Source organism: Cherax quadricarinatus, chromosome 47 (genome assembly GCF_038502225.1).
Source record: "Cherax quadricarinatus isolate ZL_2023a chromosome 47, ASM3850222v1, whole genome shotgun sequence".
Lineage (NCBI taxonomy): Eukaryota > Metazoa > Arthropoda > Malacostraca > Decapoda > Parastacidae > Cherax > Cherax quadricarinatus.
This window is the reverse complement of record NC_091338.1, coordinates 2,419,841-2,442,446: the sequence shown is the minus strand read 5'-3', so window position 1 is coordinate 2,442,446 and position 22,606 is coordinate 2,419,841. Positions and strand designations below refer to the sequence as shown.

At 40.4% G+C, this 22,606-nt stretch overlaps 1 protein-coding gene across 2 annotated transcripts in view; it reads right to left on the bottom strand.

The window, feature by feature from the left end:
• The window catches only part of LOC128696554 (ATP-dependent DNA helicase Q1), a 52,815-nt gene that overhangs the window by 23,907 nt on the left and 6,302 nt on the right, over positions 1-22,606 (bottom strand). The window contains exons 1-6 of one of the 2 annotated variants that reach the window (XM_053787865.2): positions 14,005-14,161; positions 12,852-13,005; positions 12,255-12,425; positions 4,671-4,850; positions 2,884-3,014; positions 243-417 (exon numbers count right to left, since the gene is read on the bottom strand). In XM_053787865.2, coding sequence (XP_053643840.2) covers positions 243-417; positions 2,884-3,014; positions 4,671-4,850; positions 12,255-12,425; positions 12,852-12,894 — 700 coding nt within the window. In that variant the 5' untranslated portion in view covers positions 12,895-13,005; positions 14,005-14,161. Of the gene's footprint in view, positions 1-242; positions 418-2,883; positions 3,015-4,670; positions 4,851-12,254; positions 12,426-12,851; positions 13,006-14,004; positions 14,162-22,606 lie in introns of those variants that run through there. The other variant, XM_053787867.2, reaches the window with a different exon arrangement.

Sequence of the window (22,606 nt, the reverse complement as noted above, 5' to 3'; positions counted from 1 at the left end):
CGGTGGTCAGAGAGAGTAGAGGGTAGGGAAAGAAGCTTCCGCTTTTCTACCATTAACTCACACACCAAGTTAATACATGACTACCCTTAATCTAGGAAGTAGATAGCTTTTCTCAGCAGACAGCCTTGGTGTGGGCTGCCAAGTCCTTTACTACCAGTCTTTCCTATGTACTGTACAACACTATTTATCTTTAAATAATAGTTTGCACGTGGCAAAAATAAAGTACAATAGGGGAAACTTACCAGGTCTAAAATCATGACCCCACTGTGAGCAACAATGAACTTCGTCAATAGCTAAGTGAGAAAATCGACCCAACTGATGCATCTTCTGAAGCGTAGCCATGAATCTCTTTGACTTTGCAAGTTTCTCCGGTGTTACGTACAGCAATTTTAACCCACTTTTGGGATTAGTCATATCCTGAGGACAGAATACATCCATCATGGAATAAACTGTTAATATATAATTACATCATATGATTTTTGTATAATAATTCTTTATGGGATAGTCAAATGACTCAACGCAGGAATCTCGGGAGAAATTTTTCCCTAGAAATTGCTAAAAATCATGATGATAGAATGCATCCAATAGAATTCATTGTAAATATTCTCAAGCAAGGTTTTTGGGACAATGTAACAACTAAATAGCACCATTCTTCATCAGGCTACACATATCATTATAACTTATCAACTACATATTTAAATACATTTCGGAACTTAGGTATTTTCAAAATATTTTATATACTGATTATGCAGTACAGTACTAGTAATTATTTTTTTATCTAATTATTTGATTTGAAAAAATAACACTTTACAGAATTTTTTTCATGCATTTCAAGAAAATTAATGTAATTAAAGAAGCATGAACTTTGAGTAAGATATACATTATCAAATTCTTTCTTTCTTTCTTTCAACACACCAGTCGTATCCCACTGACACAGGGTGGCCCAAAAGGAAAAACGAAAGTTTCTCCTTTTACATTTAGTGATATACACAGGAAAAGGGGTTACTAGGCCCTTGCTCCCGGCATTTCAGTCACCTCTTACGACACGCATGGCTCACGGAGGAAGAATTCTGTTCCACTTCCCCATGGAGAACATTATCAAATTATTATTCTGTATTTTCTTTACAAACCTTACATAGGATATTAAAATGAGCTTTTAAAGCAAAATTATCATCATTTGTTTAAGGGGTATAATTTTTTGTTCTTCAGTCCAAGCAATATTTTAGAAACAATGTACACCTACCATCCGACTTACGACCTGCTCAACATACGACCACTCGATTTATGACCATGTTTTTTATGCCAAATTTCTGAGAAATAAACAACTGTTTGTGTTGTACACAGTGTTTATCCTAAACCTTACAGTAAAAAATACAGTACTAACAGCATAAAAAGTAAAGTAAAAAATTAAATAACCAAAATAAAACAATAAAATAAAATCATTACAAAAGTGTGATGTTGATATTCAGCAGTAAGGTTCGACTTACATCCATTTTGACTTACGACCAGGTTGGTCGGAACCAAGCTTGGTCGTAAGTTGGATGGTACCTATAAATAACAAGGCCTTGCTTCTCTTTGAAAGAATTAATAACTTATTTCTAAATGTCAGGTATGTGACCTAACACCTCACCCGTTTCATGACATTCATTAAACCATCTACATTTTTCTAATATCATAATGTTCGTTCTTATTAAGGTTTTCTTTTTCGAGTCACCCTGCCTCGGTGAGAGACGACCAGCATGAAGAAAAAAAAATAATGCTTGTATTAAATGTAACAAATCTATAAACAAGAACACACAATCTAAATAATGGTAGTAGCACTGGGCTGTAAATGCCTCAAACAAAAGCTAAAATTTAATAGGGTCACAATATTTACATAAGTTCAGGATAATGAGTCGCATAACAAAAATCACTTATTAAAAGTGAACACAGGAAAGAGCAAGGTGATGAGGGCAATAAATGATTTAGGTAATGAAAGATTGGATATCAGATTGGAAGGAGAGAGTATGAGGAAGTGAATGTGTTCAGATATTTGGGAGTAGACTTGTAGTAGGATGTTAATATGGAAAAAAAGGTGAACCATAAAGTTGATGAGGGGGAAAAAGGTGGGAGGTGCACTGAAGCATCTGTGGAGACAAAGAACATTATCCATGGATGCAAAAAGGGGACTGCATGAGAGTAGAGTCGTACCAACACTTATATGAGTGTGAACTTGGGTTGTGAATGTTGCAGTGAGGAGGAGGGTGGAGGCAGTGAGGGCTATGTGTGATGTGAATATTATTCAGAGAATTCATAGTCTGAAGATTAGTAGTTACTAAAAGCATTATCCAGAGGGCTGAGGAGGGAGCTGTTGAGGTGGTTTGGACATTTAGAGAGGATGGAACAAAACAGGATGACTTGGAGGGTGTATGAATGTGTGGAGGAAAGGCAGGGTAGGGGTCACCCTAGGAAAGGATGAAGGGAGGGGGTAAAGGAGGTTTTGTGTGCATGGGGATTGGACATCAAGCAGGCATGTGTGGAGACAAATGATTTTTGGTACCTGACAAGTTGTTGGAGTGCGAGCAAGGTAATATTTCGTGAAGGGATTCAGGTAAACCAGTCAGCCAGACTTCAGTCCTGGAGGTGGGAAGTACAGTGCCTGCACTGTGAAGGACAGGTGGGATATTTGGATTTGGAAGGGCATTTGAATTGTAGTATCTACATGCCTCTGGCAAGACGTGATAGAGTAAATGATGGTGAAAGCGTTTCTTTTACGGGTCACCCTACCTCGGTGGGAGTTGTCCAGTGAGATAAAAAAAAGACACAATAGATATGTAGATAGTGTATATGTAACTAATTCTATGCATTTACTAGGAAAATATGTATACCCTCCATGATTCATACAGAGTGGACTCCATTGACTTCTTGTTTTGTGGATGCAGCACAGAGCATTTTTGCCTCAATTCCTCGAGCTTTGAGACCCATCAACTGATCCTCCATCAATGACACCAATGGAGAGACAACTAAAGTGATACCTGAAGGAAAGCAAACAAAATACAGTATCTAAAAATGCAAGTTTACTTTTCAAAATCTTAACAAATTATAAATATGCAACAAGATCACAAGAAAAAAGCATATACTGTACCTAACTATGCAATTTAATCACTTTAAAGGGGAATTAAATTCCAAGCATTTCATGATCTCTCAATCATATTCTCACTATCCTTTTAGAATGTGATTGCAAGATCATGTACAAGTGAGAAGGGTTGGAGTTGAGAAAGACGTGCCTAGCATGGACCATTTTACAACTCCTTGGTTAAAATTTATGATTCTCCAAAAGCTAAATTATATTTTCCATCCTTTCATCCTCCCACAAAATTTTAACTGGTTGTTGCTGGAGGTGTCAAAACTGTAACCCTGTTTCTCCCATAAGTTTTTCAGTCCACATACAGTGAACCCTCTAATTAATGAACTACTAGGGTAAGAGGGTGTACAATATTGATGATTGTCCAAAACTTCTGAATTATAAAATTAAATTTTCATGGTCTTAACAATCAAAGTTTTGAATCAGAAGATGTGGTCCACTGATTCAGAAGACAACTGGACACTAAGAATGTGGGTATTGTAACCTACAGTACTACAGTGCACTATTATATTGTGTAGTAAGTTTTTAGTACAGTATAGTAATTTTTTATTGTGTAGTTTTAAAAATAGGTTGGATAAATACATGAGTGGGTGTGGGTGGGTGTGAGTTGGACCTGACTAGTTTGTGCTACTAGGTCGGATGCCGTGTTCCTCTCTTAAGTGACGTGTCTGACCTCACTAGGTCAAGGCATTGGCTTAAGGCAGTGGGGGAACTGGACCTGCCTCGCATAGGCCAGTAGGCCTGTTGCAGTGTTCCTTCTTTCTTATGTTCTTATATAATTTAAAGTACTTTAACTTAACTTTTCATGGTGAAGAGATGAGGTGTAAACTGCCGTGATCAACAGTGATGACACTGAATAATTTTTATTCTGAATCAGAGGAGCTGTAAAGCTCTACTAATGAAGATGTAAGTGACCAAGATGACATAGATGGTTGTTAATTTCTTAAAACCCTGTTTCTTGCATATCCATGATACTGAGATGCCAGACTCAACCTTCTTTATTAGTTCATGTTTCTGCTTAATACTGAGAACCACACATTTCCTCTTGGCACCACCACTTGCTTTAGAAGCCACTGTATGTTGCACTTTACTTCGTATGTTAATAGTCACAACAACAGCAACAAAAAACTGTAAATCCAGGGATTGTGTGCACATCAGCGAACACAAACAAACTGGCATGGGTGGCCTATGGCTCAGGAAACAATGAAAACAGACAAGTCCTGGACATGGCCACTCTGGCCCATGCCAGACAAACATCAGAGTCAATGGGCTTCATCCAATGATTCAGAAGACCAGACACTATTGCTACGGATAAAATCCAGAATTACAAACTTTTTCCATTTTGTCTGATTATTCAAACATCTGATGGCATTTTTTTTTCCTTAATTACCAAAATCCATTATATGGATGCCCATTAATTTGAGGTTTTACTGTACATATTGCAATTTCACATAGTGCCGATTTTCAGGAATGCAACCAACACAAAGTGCATGTCTACTGTACATAAACTTAATGAATAATTAAAACTACTGTACATTAGTTTTACCTTCAGACAGGAGAGCTGGGAGCTGGAAGCATAAACTCTTTCCTCCTCCTGTAGGCATCACGAGAATGGAATCTATGCCAGACAATACAGCATTCATAGTAGGAAGCTGGTGTGCACGTAATGAAGGGATTTTAAAGACAGTTTTCTGTATATTCTCCAACTCTTTTGACCATGGAAAATCTGCAAAATGTAAAAGAAAAAAGCCATAATACTATGGCTGATACAATCTGCGATGAATGCACTAACTGCAGATGAGAAATGAACATACAGTATTATGCAGCAGAGCAAAGGATAAGACATGACACAAGAGAGATTACCTATATATATATTAAACATTATATGTGTTAAAAAATATGTAAGGGAGTTAATAATGAAATTTCACAAGAACACTTCATTAAAAAAAACAGGGATGAGTCTTATAGAAGAAAGAAAGCAAGGAGAAAGACTACCACATTTTGTCTAAAGTTAAAGTGTACTAATAATAACTGACAATAGTTAAAAAAGGTTGCTTTTATTAACCCCTTGACTGTCGCAACCCCTAATCCTGAAGTGTCTCCTGGTGTCGCAAAATTTCAAAAAAAAAAAAAAAAAATTATTTTTTCTTATGAAATGATAGAGAATCTTTTCCCGATTGTAATGACACCAAAAACACGAAATTTGATGGAAAACTGACGGAATTACGCTCTTGCGAAGTTAGCGACTTCGGCGATATTTACAAATCGGCGATTTCGCCCACTTTGAGCCCTATTTTCGGCTAATTCCATTGTTCCAGTGGACCAAACTCATAGCTTTTTCTTTAGAACTCCATTGTTTCCATCGACTGAGTACAAGAAACTGCCCATTTACCGATTTCAACTACCCAATAATGTGGTCAGAAATTTGCAATTTGGCCAATTTCACGAAAATTAAAAAATATGACAATTTCAAAATAAGGTCCATAATGAACAATGCAAACATTCCTGGCTCTAAAATAACATTTTCTTTGTTCATCAGCCACGTCTCCAGGCCCCTCTGATATTACTCTTGCTTTCTATTTTGAATTTTTATTCAAACAAAAAATAGAAGATTTACTGTTACGCAGACTACTGCAATACTGTAATAATTGTATAAATAACATCAACCCATTCATGACTGCATATTAGAATGGCTAGATGGACATTTATTGGACAATGACATTTATTTACTTTTGAACATGGGCAAAAATCAAACATTTCCCTTACTTTGAGCTCCATTTCCAGGTTCTTTTTAGAGTAAAATTAGTCAAAATCACCTCTACTTCTATATGTTTTCCATTCTATCAAATGAGACCCAGAAAACGAGAATACAACCATAAATACTCTACAAAAATAGACCACAAAGCCGGCATTTTAATTAAAACTGCATGCACTGCATGCTCCAGGATTTTTTTTATATGGTGCACACTGACCACACAGACCCATTCTCTCACATGTGGGCCTACCAGCTTTCTCCTGCTTGATTTGAAGCCGCTAGAATTTATGAGTATATATACGTCAAACACGGTACTTCGTAAGATGTATATATACGACCTCGACAGTCAAAGGGTTAATTTCATTATTCTTTGTTTCCACTATTTATTAAACAAAACTGTTCATTCTTTGTATACATACCCTTGGAACATGTGTGGTGCTTATATATAAACTATCTCTAGGTTATATAAGGAGTCTATGTGAAAATGTTTTCCAATACAGTGGACCCCCGGTTAACGATATTTTTTCACTCCAGAAGTATGTTCAGGTGCCAGTACTGACCGAATTTGTTCCCATAAGGAATATTGTGAAGTAGATTAGTCCATTTCAGACCCCCAAACATACACGTACAAACGCACTTACATAAATACACTTACATAATTGGTCGCATTCGGAGGTGATCGTTATGCGGGGGTCCACTGTACATGTAATTTTTCTTAGGGATATCTTGTTACCTTGAGTATACCTGGAGAAGGCTTCGGGGGTCAACGCCCCTGTGGCTCAGTCTGAGACCAGGCCTTGTGGTGGATCAGGGCCTGATCAACCAGGATGTTACTGCTGGCCACACACAAACTGACGTACGAACCACAGCCCGGTTGGTCAGGCACTGACTTTAGGTGCCTGTCCAGTGCCTTCTTGAAGACAGCCAGGGGTCTACTGGTAATCCCCCTTACGTATGCTGGGAGGCAGATGAACAGTCTTGGGCCCTGGACATTTATTGTGTTGTCTCTCAGTGTACTCGTGGTGCCCCTGTTTTTCATTGGGGGAATGTTGCATCTCCTGATGAGTCTTTTGCTTTCATAGGGAGTGATTTTTATGTGCAAGTTTGGTACTAGTCCCTCTAGGATTTTCCAAGTGTATATTATTATGCATCTCTCTCACCTGCATTCCAGGTAATACAAATCAAGGGACTTCAACCGTTCCCAGTAATTTAGCTGCCTTATTATACTCATGTATGCTGTGAAAGCTCTTTGTACACTCTCCAGGTCAGCAATTTTGCTGGCTTTGAAGGGGACAGTTAGTGTACAGCAGTATTAAAGCCTAGAGAGAACAAGCGATTTGAAGAGAATTATCATGGGTTTGGCATCCCTAGTTTTGAAGGTTCTCATTATCCATCCTATCACTCTCCTAGCAGATGCAGTAGATGCATTGTTGTGGTTTTTGAAAGCGAGATCACCCCCAGGTCCTTCACATTATTTTTACGCTATATTTTATGGTTAGAATTTGTCGTATACCCTGATAAAGTTTTAATTTCCTCAAGTTTTCCATATCTGAGTAGTTGAAATTTCTCTTAACTGAACTTCATATTGTTTTGAGTGGCCCATCTGAAGATTTGGTTGATACCCACTTGGAGTCTTGAGGTGTCTTCGATGGAGGTTACTGTCATGGCAATTTGGGTGTCATCCGCAAAGGAAGACATGTAGCTATGGCTTACATCTCTATGTCAAATATGAGGATGAGGAATAGAATGGAGTGAGTACTGTGCCTTGTGACACAGAGCTTTTCAACGTAGTTGCCTCAGACTTTACTCTGTTTACTATTACTCTTCGTGTTCTATTTGTCAGGAAGTTATAGGTCTATCTACCAACTTTTCCTGTTACTCCTTTATCATGCATTTTGTGCACTATTACACCATGGTCACACTTGTCAAAAGCTTTTGCAAAGTCTGTGTATACAATTTGTATTTTGTTTATTCTCTACAGCATCCAGGACCTTGTCATAGTGGTCCAGTAGCTGGGACAGGCAGGAGCAACCTGCTCTAAACCCATGTTGCCCTCAGTTGTGATGTTAATAGGTATCTAGGTGGTTGGCGATCTTGCTTCTTAGAACCCTTTCAAAGATTTTTATGATATGGGATGTTAGTGCTATCAGTCTATAGTTTTTTGCAATTGCTTAACTGCCACCTTTATAGAGTGGGGCTATGTCTGTTGTTTTTAGCGAGTGTGGGATGACCCATGTCCATGCTCCCTCTCCATAGAATGCTGAAGGCATGCGACAGGGGCTTCTTGCAGTTCCTGATAAACACGAAGTTCTATGAGTCTGGGCCTGGGGCAGAGTGCATGGGCATGTCATTTATTGCCTTTTCAAAGTCTTGTGGTGTTAGGATAATATCCGAGATTTTTAAGATGATCAAATTTTGGGTCTCGTTCAAAAAGAATTCACTTGGATTGTAGACCCTTAGTCTAGGTAGCGGCTCACTGAACACTGAATCATATTGGGACTTTAATATCTCACTCATTTCTTGGCAGGGGCCCAATCCCGGATGTTGTTTTCTTTTTTTTTTTCTTCAATTTCCTTTCCTGCAATTCTTGTCTTCTGTAGGATTCCTTCTGCTTAAGTTCGATATTTGCAATTTCATCGACCAGTGCCTCCCTTTGTATTTCAGATGTATTGGCCCCTCTCAGCAGCTCTGTAACTCTTTGCCTTCGTCTGCATAGGAAGTCTCTCTCTCTTCCTAATTTGCATCTTCTCTTTCTTTTTCTTAATGGAATGTGCCCTGAGCAGATCTCAGGAACCACAGAGTTTACTTTTTCTAGGCAAAGGTTCAGATCTGTGTTGTTTAGGATATCTTCCCAGCTTGTTTCATTTAGGACATGGTTGACTTGTTCCCATTGTACATTTTTGTTATTGAAGATGAATTTTGTGAAGACACCCTCATGACTGATCACATTTTGCTGGTCAGGAGCCCTGTGCATACATTTCTGTACCTCTATTATGTTGTGATCCGAGTTATTGTCTTTGATACGGTTATATTACGTATCAGATCGCCATTGTTAGTGAAGATAAGGTCCAGCATATTTTCTAGTCTTGTAGGCTCCAGTATTTGCTGGTTTAAGGTGAACTTGGTGCAGAGATTTAACAGCTCATGCGTGTGTGAATTTTCATCTGAGCTGCCTCCTGGGGTGATCTCTGCTAAAATATTATTTGCTACACTCCTCCATTTTAGGTGTCTCAAGTTGAAATCTCCCAGTAGCAAGATGTTTCGGGCAGGAGTTGGGAGATTATCCAGATAGTGGTCAATTTTCAAAAGCTGCTGCCAGAATTGCTGGGAAGTTGCATCAGGAGACTTGTATACAACCACAATGACAAGGTTATGATCTTCAATCTTTACCGCCAAAACTTTAACTACATTTGAGGTGTTTAGTAGCTCTGAGCAAATGAGTGACACTGTGATGTACAAGCCAACCCCCCCTTGTTGCCTGCTTAGTCTGGGATCCATATTTCATTGTCAAAATGATCCTTTATGTGGGTCTCTGAATGCTGCAAACATTGCATTTAACTCCATGAGCAGTCCCTTGATATAAGGAATTTTGTTGTCTGTTGATGGTTTTAGACCCTGTATGTTTGCAAAGACAGGTGTCATTATATTGATGGAATTTAGGGGGGTTTTATTTGCTGGCTCTAATATCTGTTGTTCTCTAGTGGAGGCCAATGACTGTGCCTCTGCTTTAGAAGTGTTTTCAGTTGGTGTAAGATTTGTCATGTCTTGCCAGTCTTTTTTCCTTCCTGGCACTAAAAAACCTCTTTCTTCAGAGAGGTTATGGCTCCCCTCTTTTGTTTCCCATAGTCTGGCTGGTCTGTGTCTTCTTGTCCCCTTTAGATGATGTACATGGCAGTATGGGTTGTAGCATTTTCTTTCATGGAGTGACGAGTGACACATTTCGGGGTGAAATAAGTTACAGAAAGGGGAGCTGCACCCTCCTGTTGTCATGTGGGTGTGGCATTTTTTGGGATGGTCAAAGGTGCATGTCCCACCTGTTTTACCAGATATACCATGCCTGCAGATACCCAAAGCATAGAATTTGTACAGATTGGTATATTGTTCACTAGGATTTTTTGTAGCTGCATTCGCTGCTGGTGCATTTTTTTCTGTTTTCCCTCTATCTACTGCCCCTGTCATAACAACATACTGGAGTGAGAGATATGGGAGGAAGTGTAAAATAAACCCAGTAAGGAGTAGGGGTGCAGTGGGGACAATAAGGGAACACTGTATCAACATCCGGGGTCCTAGACTTTTCAACATATTACCAGAAGATATCAGAAACACTGCTGGAACAAGTGTTGAAGCCTTCAAGAGAAAACTAGACAAGTATCTTCACCAGGTGCCAGATCAACCAGGCTGTGATGGATATGTAGGGCAGCAGGCCTCCAGCAGCAACAGCCTGATTGACCAGGCAAGTACTAGACAAGCCTGGCCCATGGCCGGGCTCAGAGTAGATATACTCTCAAAATTCTTCAAAGGTATATCAAAGGTGTATGGACATCCATGTTTTCACCAGTTTTTGATGGTAATATGTCAATAATATTCCCTGAGGCATCGTCCCCTTTTGTTCCATCTCTAGACGTATCACTATTTTGTACCTCTGTAAACTGAATAGCGTTGTCTTTACCTGCTTCATCACCAGGGCCACTATCTTCTTTTGGTGAGCTGTCCTCCACGACAACACTAGCACTGTCAGAAGTACTGTCTTCCAAGACAACCCCGTCCAAACCACCCATTTTATTTTCCCAGCTGTCGTACCAGGCTGACATGTCTTTCACGAAGGATATTTTATCGGTGTTCTTGTCTTCAAGATAGATGTAATTTTCTCATACAGGTGTATCTCATTTGAGCAGACCCCAAAAAATTTCTCTGATTATATGTCAAACATGGTCATTTGTTTAAAGTCCTGCACATGTATAAATGAAGAGATTGTAAAAGCATTCCAGCACAATTTATAATAAAGTTTTGAAAATTTTAATACTGTACAAAAGAAAAGTTGCAAAGGTTAGTGGACTAGTTTGGGAGGGTGTGTAAAGGTACAAAGTTGAAAGTGAACATAGATAAGAGTAAAGTGATGAGGGTATCAAATAATTTAGATAAAGAAAAATTAGATATCACATTGGAGGGAGGGAGTACGGAAGAAGTGATTTTCCAGATAATTGGGAGTTGACTTGTCAGCGGATGGGTTTATGAAGGATGAACTTAACCACAGAAATGATGAAAGAAAAAAGGTGAGTGGTGCATTGAGGTGTCTGTGGAGACAAAAAACATTATCCATGGAGGCAAAGAAGGGAATGTATGAGAGTATATTGGAGATGTCGTGTCTAAGGGCAATGTTATATTTATTAGCACATTGGCTGTCTTCCACCAAGGCAGGGTGGCCCGAAAAAGAAAAACTTTCATCATTCACTCCATTACCGTTTTGCCAGAAGCGCACTTACACTACAGTTAAAAAACTGCAACATTAAAATCACCCCTCCTTCAGGGCAATGTATGGTGTAAATATTGGTTTAGAAAGACACATAAGCAAACACTATGACATATTTATTAGAAAACATTTCGGTCCTGGGACCCTGATCAAGGTCCCAGGATTGAAACGTTTTCTAATAAATATGTCATAGTGTCTGCTTACGTGTCTTTCTAAACCAACTTGTTGGTATTTATTACCAAGGTTTATACCATGGTGTAAATATTATGCAGAGAATTCATAGTGTGGAAATTAGGAAGTGTGGAGTTACTTTTTAAAAGTATTAGTCAGAGGGCTGAAGAAGGGTTGTTGAGGTGGTTTGGTCATTTAGAGAGAATGGAAAAAAGTAGAATGACTTGGAAAGCGTATAAATCTGTAGGGGAAGGAAGGCGGGGTAGGGTTCGTCCTCGATAAAGTTGGAGGGGGAGGTAAAGAAGGTTTCGTGGGCAAGGGGCTTGGACTTCCAGCAAGTGTGCATGAGCGTGTTAGATACAAGTGAATGGAGGCGAATGGTTTTTGGGCCCTGACGAGCTGTTGGAGTGCGAGCAGGATAATATTTTGTAAAGGGATTCAAGAAAACCAGTTAGCCGGACTTGAGTTCTGGAAATGGGAAGTACAATGCCTGCAATTTAAAGGAGGGGTTTGGGATACTGGCAGTTTGGAGAGACATCCAAACTGTTGTATCTGAGCACCTCTGCAAAGACTGATTATGTATGAGTGATAGTAAGAGTGTTGGATGATTAAAGCTTTTTCTTTTTTGGGAGGCTTTTCTTTCTTTTTGGGTCACCCTGCCTCGGTGGGAGATGGTCGACGTGTTAAAAAAAAAAATAAATAATAAGCACAGATTGATAGCTCTGTCAACTAACCATTTTTATCCCAGTCTCTTTGAGCAAGGTGAGCAGACTTCCGTTGTTGAATAGCATCTCTTAATTTTTCCCGCCTTGCCTCTAGTGACTGCTTACGACCTTGTAGAATTTGTAATTCCCTCACGACAATTTTCAGTTCTTTTTCCACTTGCTCAAGATTAGACTCTGGATCTGGAAATTTTATTTACTAATTAAGGCAAACTACTCCTTTCCTTTCTGAATATTTAGCATACTTTGATTAATAGTCATATGTTTGGTATTATGTACAGCATATCCAAATTTTAATTATGCAATTCACAGTGGCACCAAAGAAGAGAATAAAGATGTAAAAAAAAAAGAATTCACAGAAATCTGACACTTAAAATTGGATATCTTTGTTACCATTGTGTTACTCAAATTAAAAAAATCAATGTTAATCAAATATGGTAATTTCAAAATTTTTATTTTACTTAATTTTAATTACTGTACAACGTATTTTTTGTCGGAACTGTACTACAATTTAACAAAAGAACTAAATTAAAACTAAAAGAAAATTAAAATTTGACTGAAATTTCACTAAACTGCACCACATCATAAAAACTGTGGCTTTAACCCTACCTTGAGAGGTACATGGCAGATCCAGTATTTTACAATCTTCCATCTTTCCTCTTTTAATGTGTGGATTTTTTTACTTAATGCAGTCTTTGTATTGCTGTTTTCCTTTTAATGTGCACCATTCTTAAAGTTCTCCTCTTGCAGTACAGGCAGTGTCCTTGAAAGATTAAAAACAAAATAAATATTTCTTCCACAAATTATTATTATTACAATCAGGGGAAAGTGCTAGACCCATAGAGGGTCATACAGCATCTGGGGAATGAGACGCAATCAGGTTCGAATTAAGGAGTTGGAGGACAGGTCCAGTTTTTAGGATCAGGAGCCTCTCAGCAGCATCCAGGCCCCTCACTTGACGAATTGAACAAATAAAATATTACTAACAGGATCAGGTTTGCAAATCACAGAAAGCGTAGGCTATTTGCAGAGCATATGCCTGTGAGGGCCTTTCAAATGCACAGTATATTAAAAAGAGCCAAGGCCAACAATTTACTAACTTAGGTTAGAATTACACAAGTTACTTGATACTGTACACAGTACCAAAGAAAAGCATAAGACAAAAGTTATAAAAACAAGGTAGCTTCTCTTGAAAGGTATATATTAGTACAAGTATTATGTAATTATATCTACAAGTACATGTACAGGCCTAGCTGACATCAGTGGTATACTACTACATGTAGAAATAAAGATACTAATATTAATTATTACTATATAGAAAGTTCGTTATTATGCAGATTATTATTATTATAATCAAGGGGGAAGCGCTAAACCCGTAGGATTATACAGCACCTGGGGGAGAATGTGGAAGGCATTCAGGCTTAATTCGGGGAACTGGAGCACAGATCCAATTCCCTAAATCAAGAGCCCCTCACCAACATGTTATTATGCAGAGCATTTCGGGCAAATTAGGTCAATTCTGACCCGGGATGCGACCCATATCAATCCACTAACATCCAGGTACCAATTTTACTAACGGGTGAACACAGACAGCAAGTGTCTTAAGGAAACACGTCTTAATATTTCCACCCGTACCGGTGATCTACCCCTGGACTTCAGTGTGTGAGCCGAGTGTGTTAGCGATCGAACTTCCGCCGGCTTACCCCTCCGCCCCTTTAAAAAATTATGGTTATAATTATCATTTCACTCCTACTTCACTTACTAGTGAAGAAGCGGGGCCAGGAGCTATGAATCAACCCCTGCAGCCACAACTAGGCGAGTACAACTAGATGAGTACAACTAGGTGAGTACGAGTCACTTGTACATGGTGTGAGTGCACTTATTGTTGTGGGTTTATAGGGCCCCTGGCACCTGACACCGTCTCGACTCCTGCCTCTCATGGCGTCCCTTATAGGTCCTGTAGGGTCGCTATGGAAAATTTTCTAGGGTGATTACCTTTATGTACCTCAACATTACATGCATACAAGTAAACTCATTGGGAGACAACCATATTGTTTACCGCAGTCACCCCGTGTAGACATGTGAGAAAACTTAACCACCTCTGGTCACGGCAGGTGGTTCCTTTGACCTCACAATCTTATCCATATCTATCCGAGACCAGTATGGATTAGATAGCACCCACAAGTACGGTGCTACTAATTAATTGTGGACTGTATAGATTATATTAGTGTAACTGAATGAAGGAGGGGGTAGGTTACACATGGATATATCCATCAAGGTCTGGTGGCTAAAACTCCCGCTTCACACACGGAGGGCCCGGGTTCGATTCCCGGCGGGTGGAAATTCCGACACGTTTCCTTACACCTATTGTCCTGTTCACCTAGCAGCAGATAGGTACCTGGGTGTTAGTCGACTGGTGTGGGTCGCATCCTGGGGGACAAGATTAAGGACCCCAATGGAAATAAGTTAGACAGTCCTCGATGACGCACTGACTTTCTTGGGTTATCCTGGGTGGCTAACCCTCCGGGGTTAAAAATCCGAACGAAATCTTATCTTATCTTATCTTATCACTTGTACATAATCTCACCACTTACCAGATATTCTCTGGTGGTCACTTGATGTAGCTGGATCACTCATAACCTATCCAATTACAACATACCTAACCGGCCAGTATCAGTCTGCTATAACTAGAAGGGTTACTTAACTGTGGGTGATTGATACTCCTTATTTCCTCCATTCACCATCTCATTTCAATGTCCTGCTACACCGACAAGGTTCTTATTCCAGCAGGATGAGATATCCGTCGGTTTGTCCTGGTTTAGAAGTCGTGACTCCATAAAACCTTCACTATCCTCGGGACAGGAACAACGAGGTAAACATGTGCACACACTCTGGGAATGGCAGCTCATATCGCTTCAACGATTCCTTAACTTAGTATTATTATCACTGATTACATTACGATTTACAAGACGGTTTAATGTCTCATAATTATTATACACATTGGAGGCCACTCCATTAAGATTTGAGACCGATGAGTGATGATTAAATCACGGGTATTTTTCCCCGGGACACAGTCCATGGCGGTGCGCCAGTCACCACCGGTCCTACCATTATTCACTCATTTTACCACCTTATTTACAGCGGTGCCGTCAATCACGTTCCCTCACTCTTCACCAGGGACAGTCACGACACTTCCTATTATGAAGTGAGGCCTATATTAATCCTTAGGCCGCCGTGAACGCCAATTTCCTGGTCCCATGTTTTCACAGCCTCTTAAACCCATTCAAAACACTGCCGCCTCTCCCATGACCCGAGTCGACCTCTACCCCCGCACACCCGCACAGGCGCAAAGGGAACTCTTGGTTCTATCCTATTTTCAAATACATTTTTGACCCATATCGACACATTAAACACCTATTAGGCACTATAGCTTCGGAAAATTAAAATATTTTCCACAGTCGCCTTAATTGCTAACAATAAGGTAGTTTATTTAGGTTCAGGTACACTTAAGTACAGTTATCATACATAGTGTAAATTATCTAGGATAATTCCCCCCAAAAAGTCAAACAAATTGACTTACTTCCAGTGGGGTCCTTGACCAACGTTGGGCCATTAACAACAACAACAACAACAATAATAATAATAATAATAATAATAATAATAATAATAATAATAATAATAATAATAATAATAATAAATCTTTATTTCTATAAGTACATGTACATGTGCGGTGTCCCATGGCATGGTGGCAAAAGCTCTCGCTTCACACAGTGAGGATCCGGGCTCGATTCCCGGCAAGGGTGAAAACATGGGGCGTGTTTCCTTACACCGGCTGTCTCTGTTTACCAATCAGTAACAATGGGTGCCTGGGTGTTAGTCAACCGGTGTGGGTCGCATCCTGGGACAAAACTGACCTAGTTTTCCCGAAATGCTCTGCATAACAAGGGGCGATCTATATAGTAGTATGTCACTGATGTCAGCTAGGCCTGTATACCTTGCAGAAATAGATATTATTTATTATATTATACAAGGTATGCAGACCTAGCTGACATCAGTGATATTTATTTATATACTATTTATTTATATACTACTATATAGATTGCTCTTTGTTATGCAGAGCAAATTAGGTCAATTTTCGACCCAGGATGCGACCCACGCCAGTCGACTAACACCCAGGTACCTATTTTACTGATGGGTGAACAGGGATAGCAAGTGTCTTAAGGAAACACGTCCTAATATTTCCACCCGTACTGGGGATCGGTCCCCGGACCTCAGTGTGTGAAGTGTGTGCGCTAACAATTAAACTAGCTCACCGGGATTATATTATTATATTTATGGGGAGGAGATAAATGTATAGAGGTCCAATAGTCCCTGGAGGAATGGGAGAAAATGAAGTTTGATAGAAGGAAAGAGGACAGGTTTAGCTCCTCAGATCAAAAGCCTCTCACCATAGGAGTCAGAAAGTGCATGGGGGGCATGAGAGGTAATAAGGTTTGATCTATGGAAGGGAAGGTCAAATCCAATTCCTTGCATAATGAGCTTGTCTCCAGCAGGGGTGGGCCATGATATGAGATTATGGCTTCCTTTCTGGTGACCGGTAAGAAAATATATTCGGATATTCTTGAAAGCAAAAGACTTGGCAGACGATGCAACTTTCCCCCAATGAAAAGCAGGGGTGTCACTTTAAGAGACAATACAATAAGTGTCAGGGGCCCGAGACTGTTCAACTGCCTCCCAGCATACATAAGGGGGATTACCAATAGACCCCTGGCTGTCTTCAAGCAGGCACTGGACAAGCATCTAAAGTCGGTACTTGACCAGCCGGGCTGTGGCTCGCAAGTTGGATTGCGTGCAGCCAGCAGTAACAGCCTGGTTGATCAGGCTCTGATCCACCAGGAGGCCTGGTCACAGACCGGGCCGCGGGGGCGTTGACCCCCGGAACTCTCTCCTGCTAAACTCCAGGTAAACCGAAAAAGTTCTCCTAAAGAGAGCTTACCTGTTCCGTCCCCGTCCTTTATACCTCGAGGCTCTATATGTGACAGAGCAAGCTCTGCCTCTCTCAGGATAAGTGCTTCAAGCACCTACGGACTCTGCACATGCTAGAGGCCAGGTTAGGTAAGGTTCGTCAGGAAACAGGACAAGTGTTTCCTGATGCGGGTCTTAGTCAGATGATGACCCGCCGTTGGAGCTTTTGATCATCTGACCGAGGCCTTCCGCTGGCTTACCGGTCCACCCCTCTAAAAATTATGGTCATAGTTATAACCATTTTTTTATGCTAGAGCAGGCCTTGCTCTATAATGTGGGATGTCAGTACCATCGGTTCATTATTCTTTAAAACTGTTTTGATGCCATCTTTGTGGAGTGTGGCGACACCTGTTGTTTTTAACAACTGTGGAATGACCCACATGTCAAGGCTCCCTCTCTTTTTTTTTTCAGCTTGCTGCTTGTATGCACTTTTGTATTCCTTCCCTTATCTTATATTTTTCTTTATTTGGGCCCCCCCCCTCTCTCTTTCTCTTTCTCTCTCTCTCTGTTGTATATTTACTGGCCCATGTCAGGCAGGTTTTTCTCAAACCCATTCTCACTCATATATTTGTTCAAATCAGTACTTTCCTATATCTTTTCTAATCTTGAATTTATTAAACTTGAATCCATTGTTTCGAGTTCTTTATTATTTAGGTAATTTCAGCACCCTATTTGCATATCCTTTACTTATATCTATCTTCACGTGTATCATATCTCTCTCCATCCTACGTTTTTCATAAGAGCGTAAGTTCAGATCTCTCTTCATTGTAAGATGTTCGCGGGATTAATTTTGTCATTACTCTCTGTGTTCTCCAGTATATTTACATCCAGTCCTAATGATGTGTGGACCTGGTCTCCCGTTGCTTAAATTTCTTGATATAAATCACAGCAGCCAGTTAGTGTAATTTTTTTTTTATATTTTATTTAAAAACAACATTACACTTGATACAAGCCGACAATTAGCAAATCCAAAACCGTGACAGACAATGTCAGTACACTACAATAAACAAAAAAAAACATTTTAACATATTGATATAACGAAATTCTACCGTAAGAAACCCAACCCGTTTACGGGAAAAAAAAAACATACCGACTACAAAATAGAACGTCGGAGTCATAAACCATGTAGGAATAAGTCCTATAATCATGTATATATGTATATACATACACATGCACATATACACATACATGTAAGTGCACATATGTTCTTACAGCACAGACTGGATTATACTAGAACAAACAAACAAACAAACAAAAAAGACTTATCACTAAAAACAAAAACTAGACAAACTAAATACATAACATCCAAAACAGAAGTGGCAGACAATGTCAGATACACAAAAAAAACATTGTAACACATTGATATAACAAATTCTACTAAAAAAAACCCAACCAACCGACTTCCAAACAAACAGTCGGAGTCATTATAGAAAACATGTAGGAATGAGTCCTACAAACATATACATATATATATATATATATACATATACATACACATATAATATATATACATATATACACACATATACACATATATATATATACATATATACGCATGCTCATACACACATACGTGTATGTGCATTTGTTCATACAGAACAAACTGGATCATACATAGAAATAAAGCACTAAATGACTTTTCACCAAATAAACTAAAAAAATATTACATCCAATGATAGAACTATACCTAAGACATTGGTTCCCACAAACACACCTACACACACACAAAATTAATGTTACCTATTAACACTCAATATATAATATGACCTTTCAGTCAAATGAAGGGTATATATAAACCCCATCAAATACTTTTATATTTTGGTACATAGGTCATTATGTACCCATTCAATACGATAAAAAAGAGACATGACAAGGATAATTCTAACATCAGATTCGAATGTATAAAACATATCCTCACAATATACATATAAATATAAACCCCCTATATAAAATGGTTCTTATAACAATAAGAGAAAAAACAGAAAATCACATACTACTTTTGACTCTGTGATTTTACAAAATTCATAAAGGTCTACATACCCCGGAGCCCCCGACGGCTCCCTGCAAAAAAAAAAAAACTTTACCCACATCTACCACCTTGCAAACCAATCAACCTTCCTCATCAGGCTTCCAATCACTCCAAGAGGACACACCACTGAAGAGACCAACCCCTTGCCTCTCACCCCGTCACCAAACGGAGTAGACGTTCAACAGTAAGTTCACGATATCCCTCCGGAAAACTAATTACCCACCTTCCCCCATATAATTGTTTGTTCCTACATGCTGTCCTATAAAAACACGCCGCCAACGCTTTTATCCTAATGTTTCCCTCCACCTCCCTCATCCCCCAAGAAACATGCAAGTAATCAACTATTACGTATCTGATAGCCCTTCCCATCTCTTTGGGTACCCCTCCCATATCTAACATTAAAGCCCTGAGGGTTGATATCTGCCCCCCCCCAATAAAAAGAAAATCCTCTTCAACCACAATCTTACCACCTCCAAAGCAGAACAAAAATATACTACATGAAAAGCCGTTTCAACTTCCCCACAAAAACCGCATGATGCCTCTCTCACAAAACCCATTCGTCTTAGCACCTCTTTCGATGCTAACGTCCCCATAAGAAATCTATAAACTAATTCCCTCGCTCTTGCCGGTATTCTTAATTTACTAAATTCCACCCATATCACTCTCCAATCATATGTGGGATACACTGCCATCCCTTGCATTCATTCCTGACGACGACCCACACCCACTAACCGTTTTACCTTGAGTTTTTTAACATTGCGTACCTTTAACATAAACCGCAACATATCTTCACACTCCACTAAGTCCCTGCCACCCCACCATTTGCGGATATCCCCCATCACCTCCCCCACCCGAAGACCCCTTTCCCCCGCTGCCCGAATATACCTCTGCTTCACATATAGCGCCTTCACCCTAGACCCTAATGCCATCAAACCCAATCCTCCCTGTCTTACCGCAGTCATTACTACATCTTTACCCAACCACGCCCTCCCATAGCCCCACACATACCTTAAGACTCTTCTTTGCATTTCCATAATATCCTGACTTTGTAATGGGTAAATTTCCGCCACTCCCCACACCTTACTATAAATCAGCGTATTTACCACCACAACCCTTTGATGCAAGGTTACATCCCCGGCCCTTAGACTCCTGAGCCTACTCAAAGCTCTGTCCATTACCATTTCTGAATTAACCCTCCTGCTCTCCTGTACATCTGCTAAATACAAAATCCCACAAATCTTTAGCCTATCTACAGTTATCCATCCAAACTCCTCCCCCAAGGTCCCTCCTACCCAATTGCCTACCTCCAGCAACCGTGATTTCTGCTTATTAACTCTCATCCCAGTAGCATTCCCAAAAATCTCAATTACCCTTCCCACTTTACTTAAATCTTCTATCTCATTAAGTAAAACAGTTGTATCATCTACATAACCAACAATATTCCCACAAAATCCACCTCTCTCCCCCATCCTTCCCATCCCACCATCAACCAGAACATAGAAAGGATTCTGCATACATGCAAAGAGTATTTGGGAGAGTGGACACCCCTGCCTTAAACCCCTCCCCATGCTTACTGAACTACCCAACCTACCATTTACCTGTACTCTCATCGATGCATTCTCATACAATGTCCTCACCCATCCAACCACCCTCCCTCCAAAACCCATTCTCACCATACTCTCAAACAAAAAGTCCCTATCCACATAATCATAAGCTTTCTCCCAATCCAGACCTAGAATACCTCCCTTACTACTACCCTCAAGGAAATCCCGAATACGTCCATGACCTACCCGCATACTCCTCCCCGGGATACCAAATTGTCCCCCATGTATCACCGACCCCATGACCTTCTTCAGTCTATTACCCAAAATTTTCGCAAAAACCTTGTAATCTGCACACATCAAAGATATTGCTCGGTAAGCACTCAACTCTCTTCCCCCCCTCTTCTTTGGCACCAAAACTATGACACCCGTACTTTGCGATGTGCCCAACTTCCCACTAGTTAACATATGATCCAATAGCCTAACAAAGCACTGCCTAATACACCCCCAATGTGCTCTATAAAAATCATTTGGTATACCGTCTATCCCTGGTGTTTTCCCGGTACTCATCCCGAAAACTGCCTCTTCCACCTCAACCTCACTTATACCAACCTCCAACCCCACTCTATCCTGCTCACTTAAAACGCTATGGAACCCCCCTTCAAAAATACCCTCCCAGGAACCCCCCTCCCTCCAACTCCATTTCTCCCTAAACCAACTATCAGCATAGAGACTCATACTTTCAGTATTGGATAGGACTCGACCCACTGGATACCCTCCCACCCCAGGGCTTGTCTCCAATTGTAGAATGGTGGTTACACTCTGTCGGTCCCTAAATTTACGTAAAACAAACCCAGACGGCTTATCACCCCACAATACATCCTCTAACCCCGCCCTAACCCTAATTGCATCAAACCTATCATTGTGTATTTCAGCGATCCTGCTCCGCAGACTGTCCATGTCATCCCTCCTACCACCTCCCCCAACATAACAATCTTGCAACTGTCCCTCCAGATAATTTTGCAACCCAAAACGCCACCTCGCCTCTTCCCGTCCCCTAACCTTAAAAAAATTCGCTATTCCCGGTTTTGCCTGCATTTCCCACCAATCTAACAGATCTATCTCCCTGTCCCTAGCCTCCCAAAAAGGCAACCACCAATCACTGAAAAAAGGCCCCTCCTCCTCCTCCTTAAGAAGCCTTACATTTAATTTCCAGTACCCAGAATAAATACGCACCACTCCATCCCACATCAAATCTGCTATTACCGCCCTGTGATCCGAAAACCCCACATCGAAGGTTTGCACCCTCACAACATCTATACCCTGCTTAATATAAATTCTGTCCAGTCGCGCTTCATATCCCCTACGGACGAACGTGTGCTCCACTAGGTATCCCCCCCTCCCCACCACATCAACAACCCCAATATTTCGCAATACATCCCTCAGCACACTCAGCACACAGCCCGCCCCTCTCGGTTCGACATCACCACTCCTAATCACACAATTCCAATCACCACCTATTACCGTTATAGCAGGCAAACCTCTCAAGTGATACAGCAATACCTCTCTGACAAAATCTACTTTTACCCTGGTATTGCTAGTTGCTGGCATGTAAACTCCTACAAAACTAGCTCGACTCTCACCCCAGACACCATCCACCCTCACGACCCTCCCACCCCCCCCCCTCTTCCCAGCCGATGACACGCAAGGGGCTGGTCTCCTTTATCGCCACTGCTACCCCACCTTTCAATTGCAAACCACTGGTAACA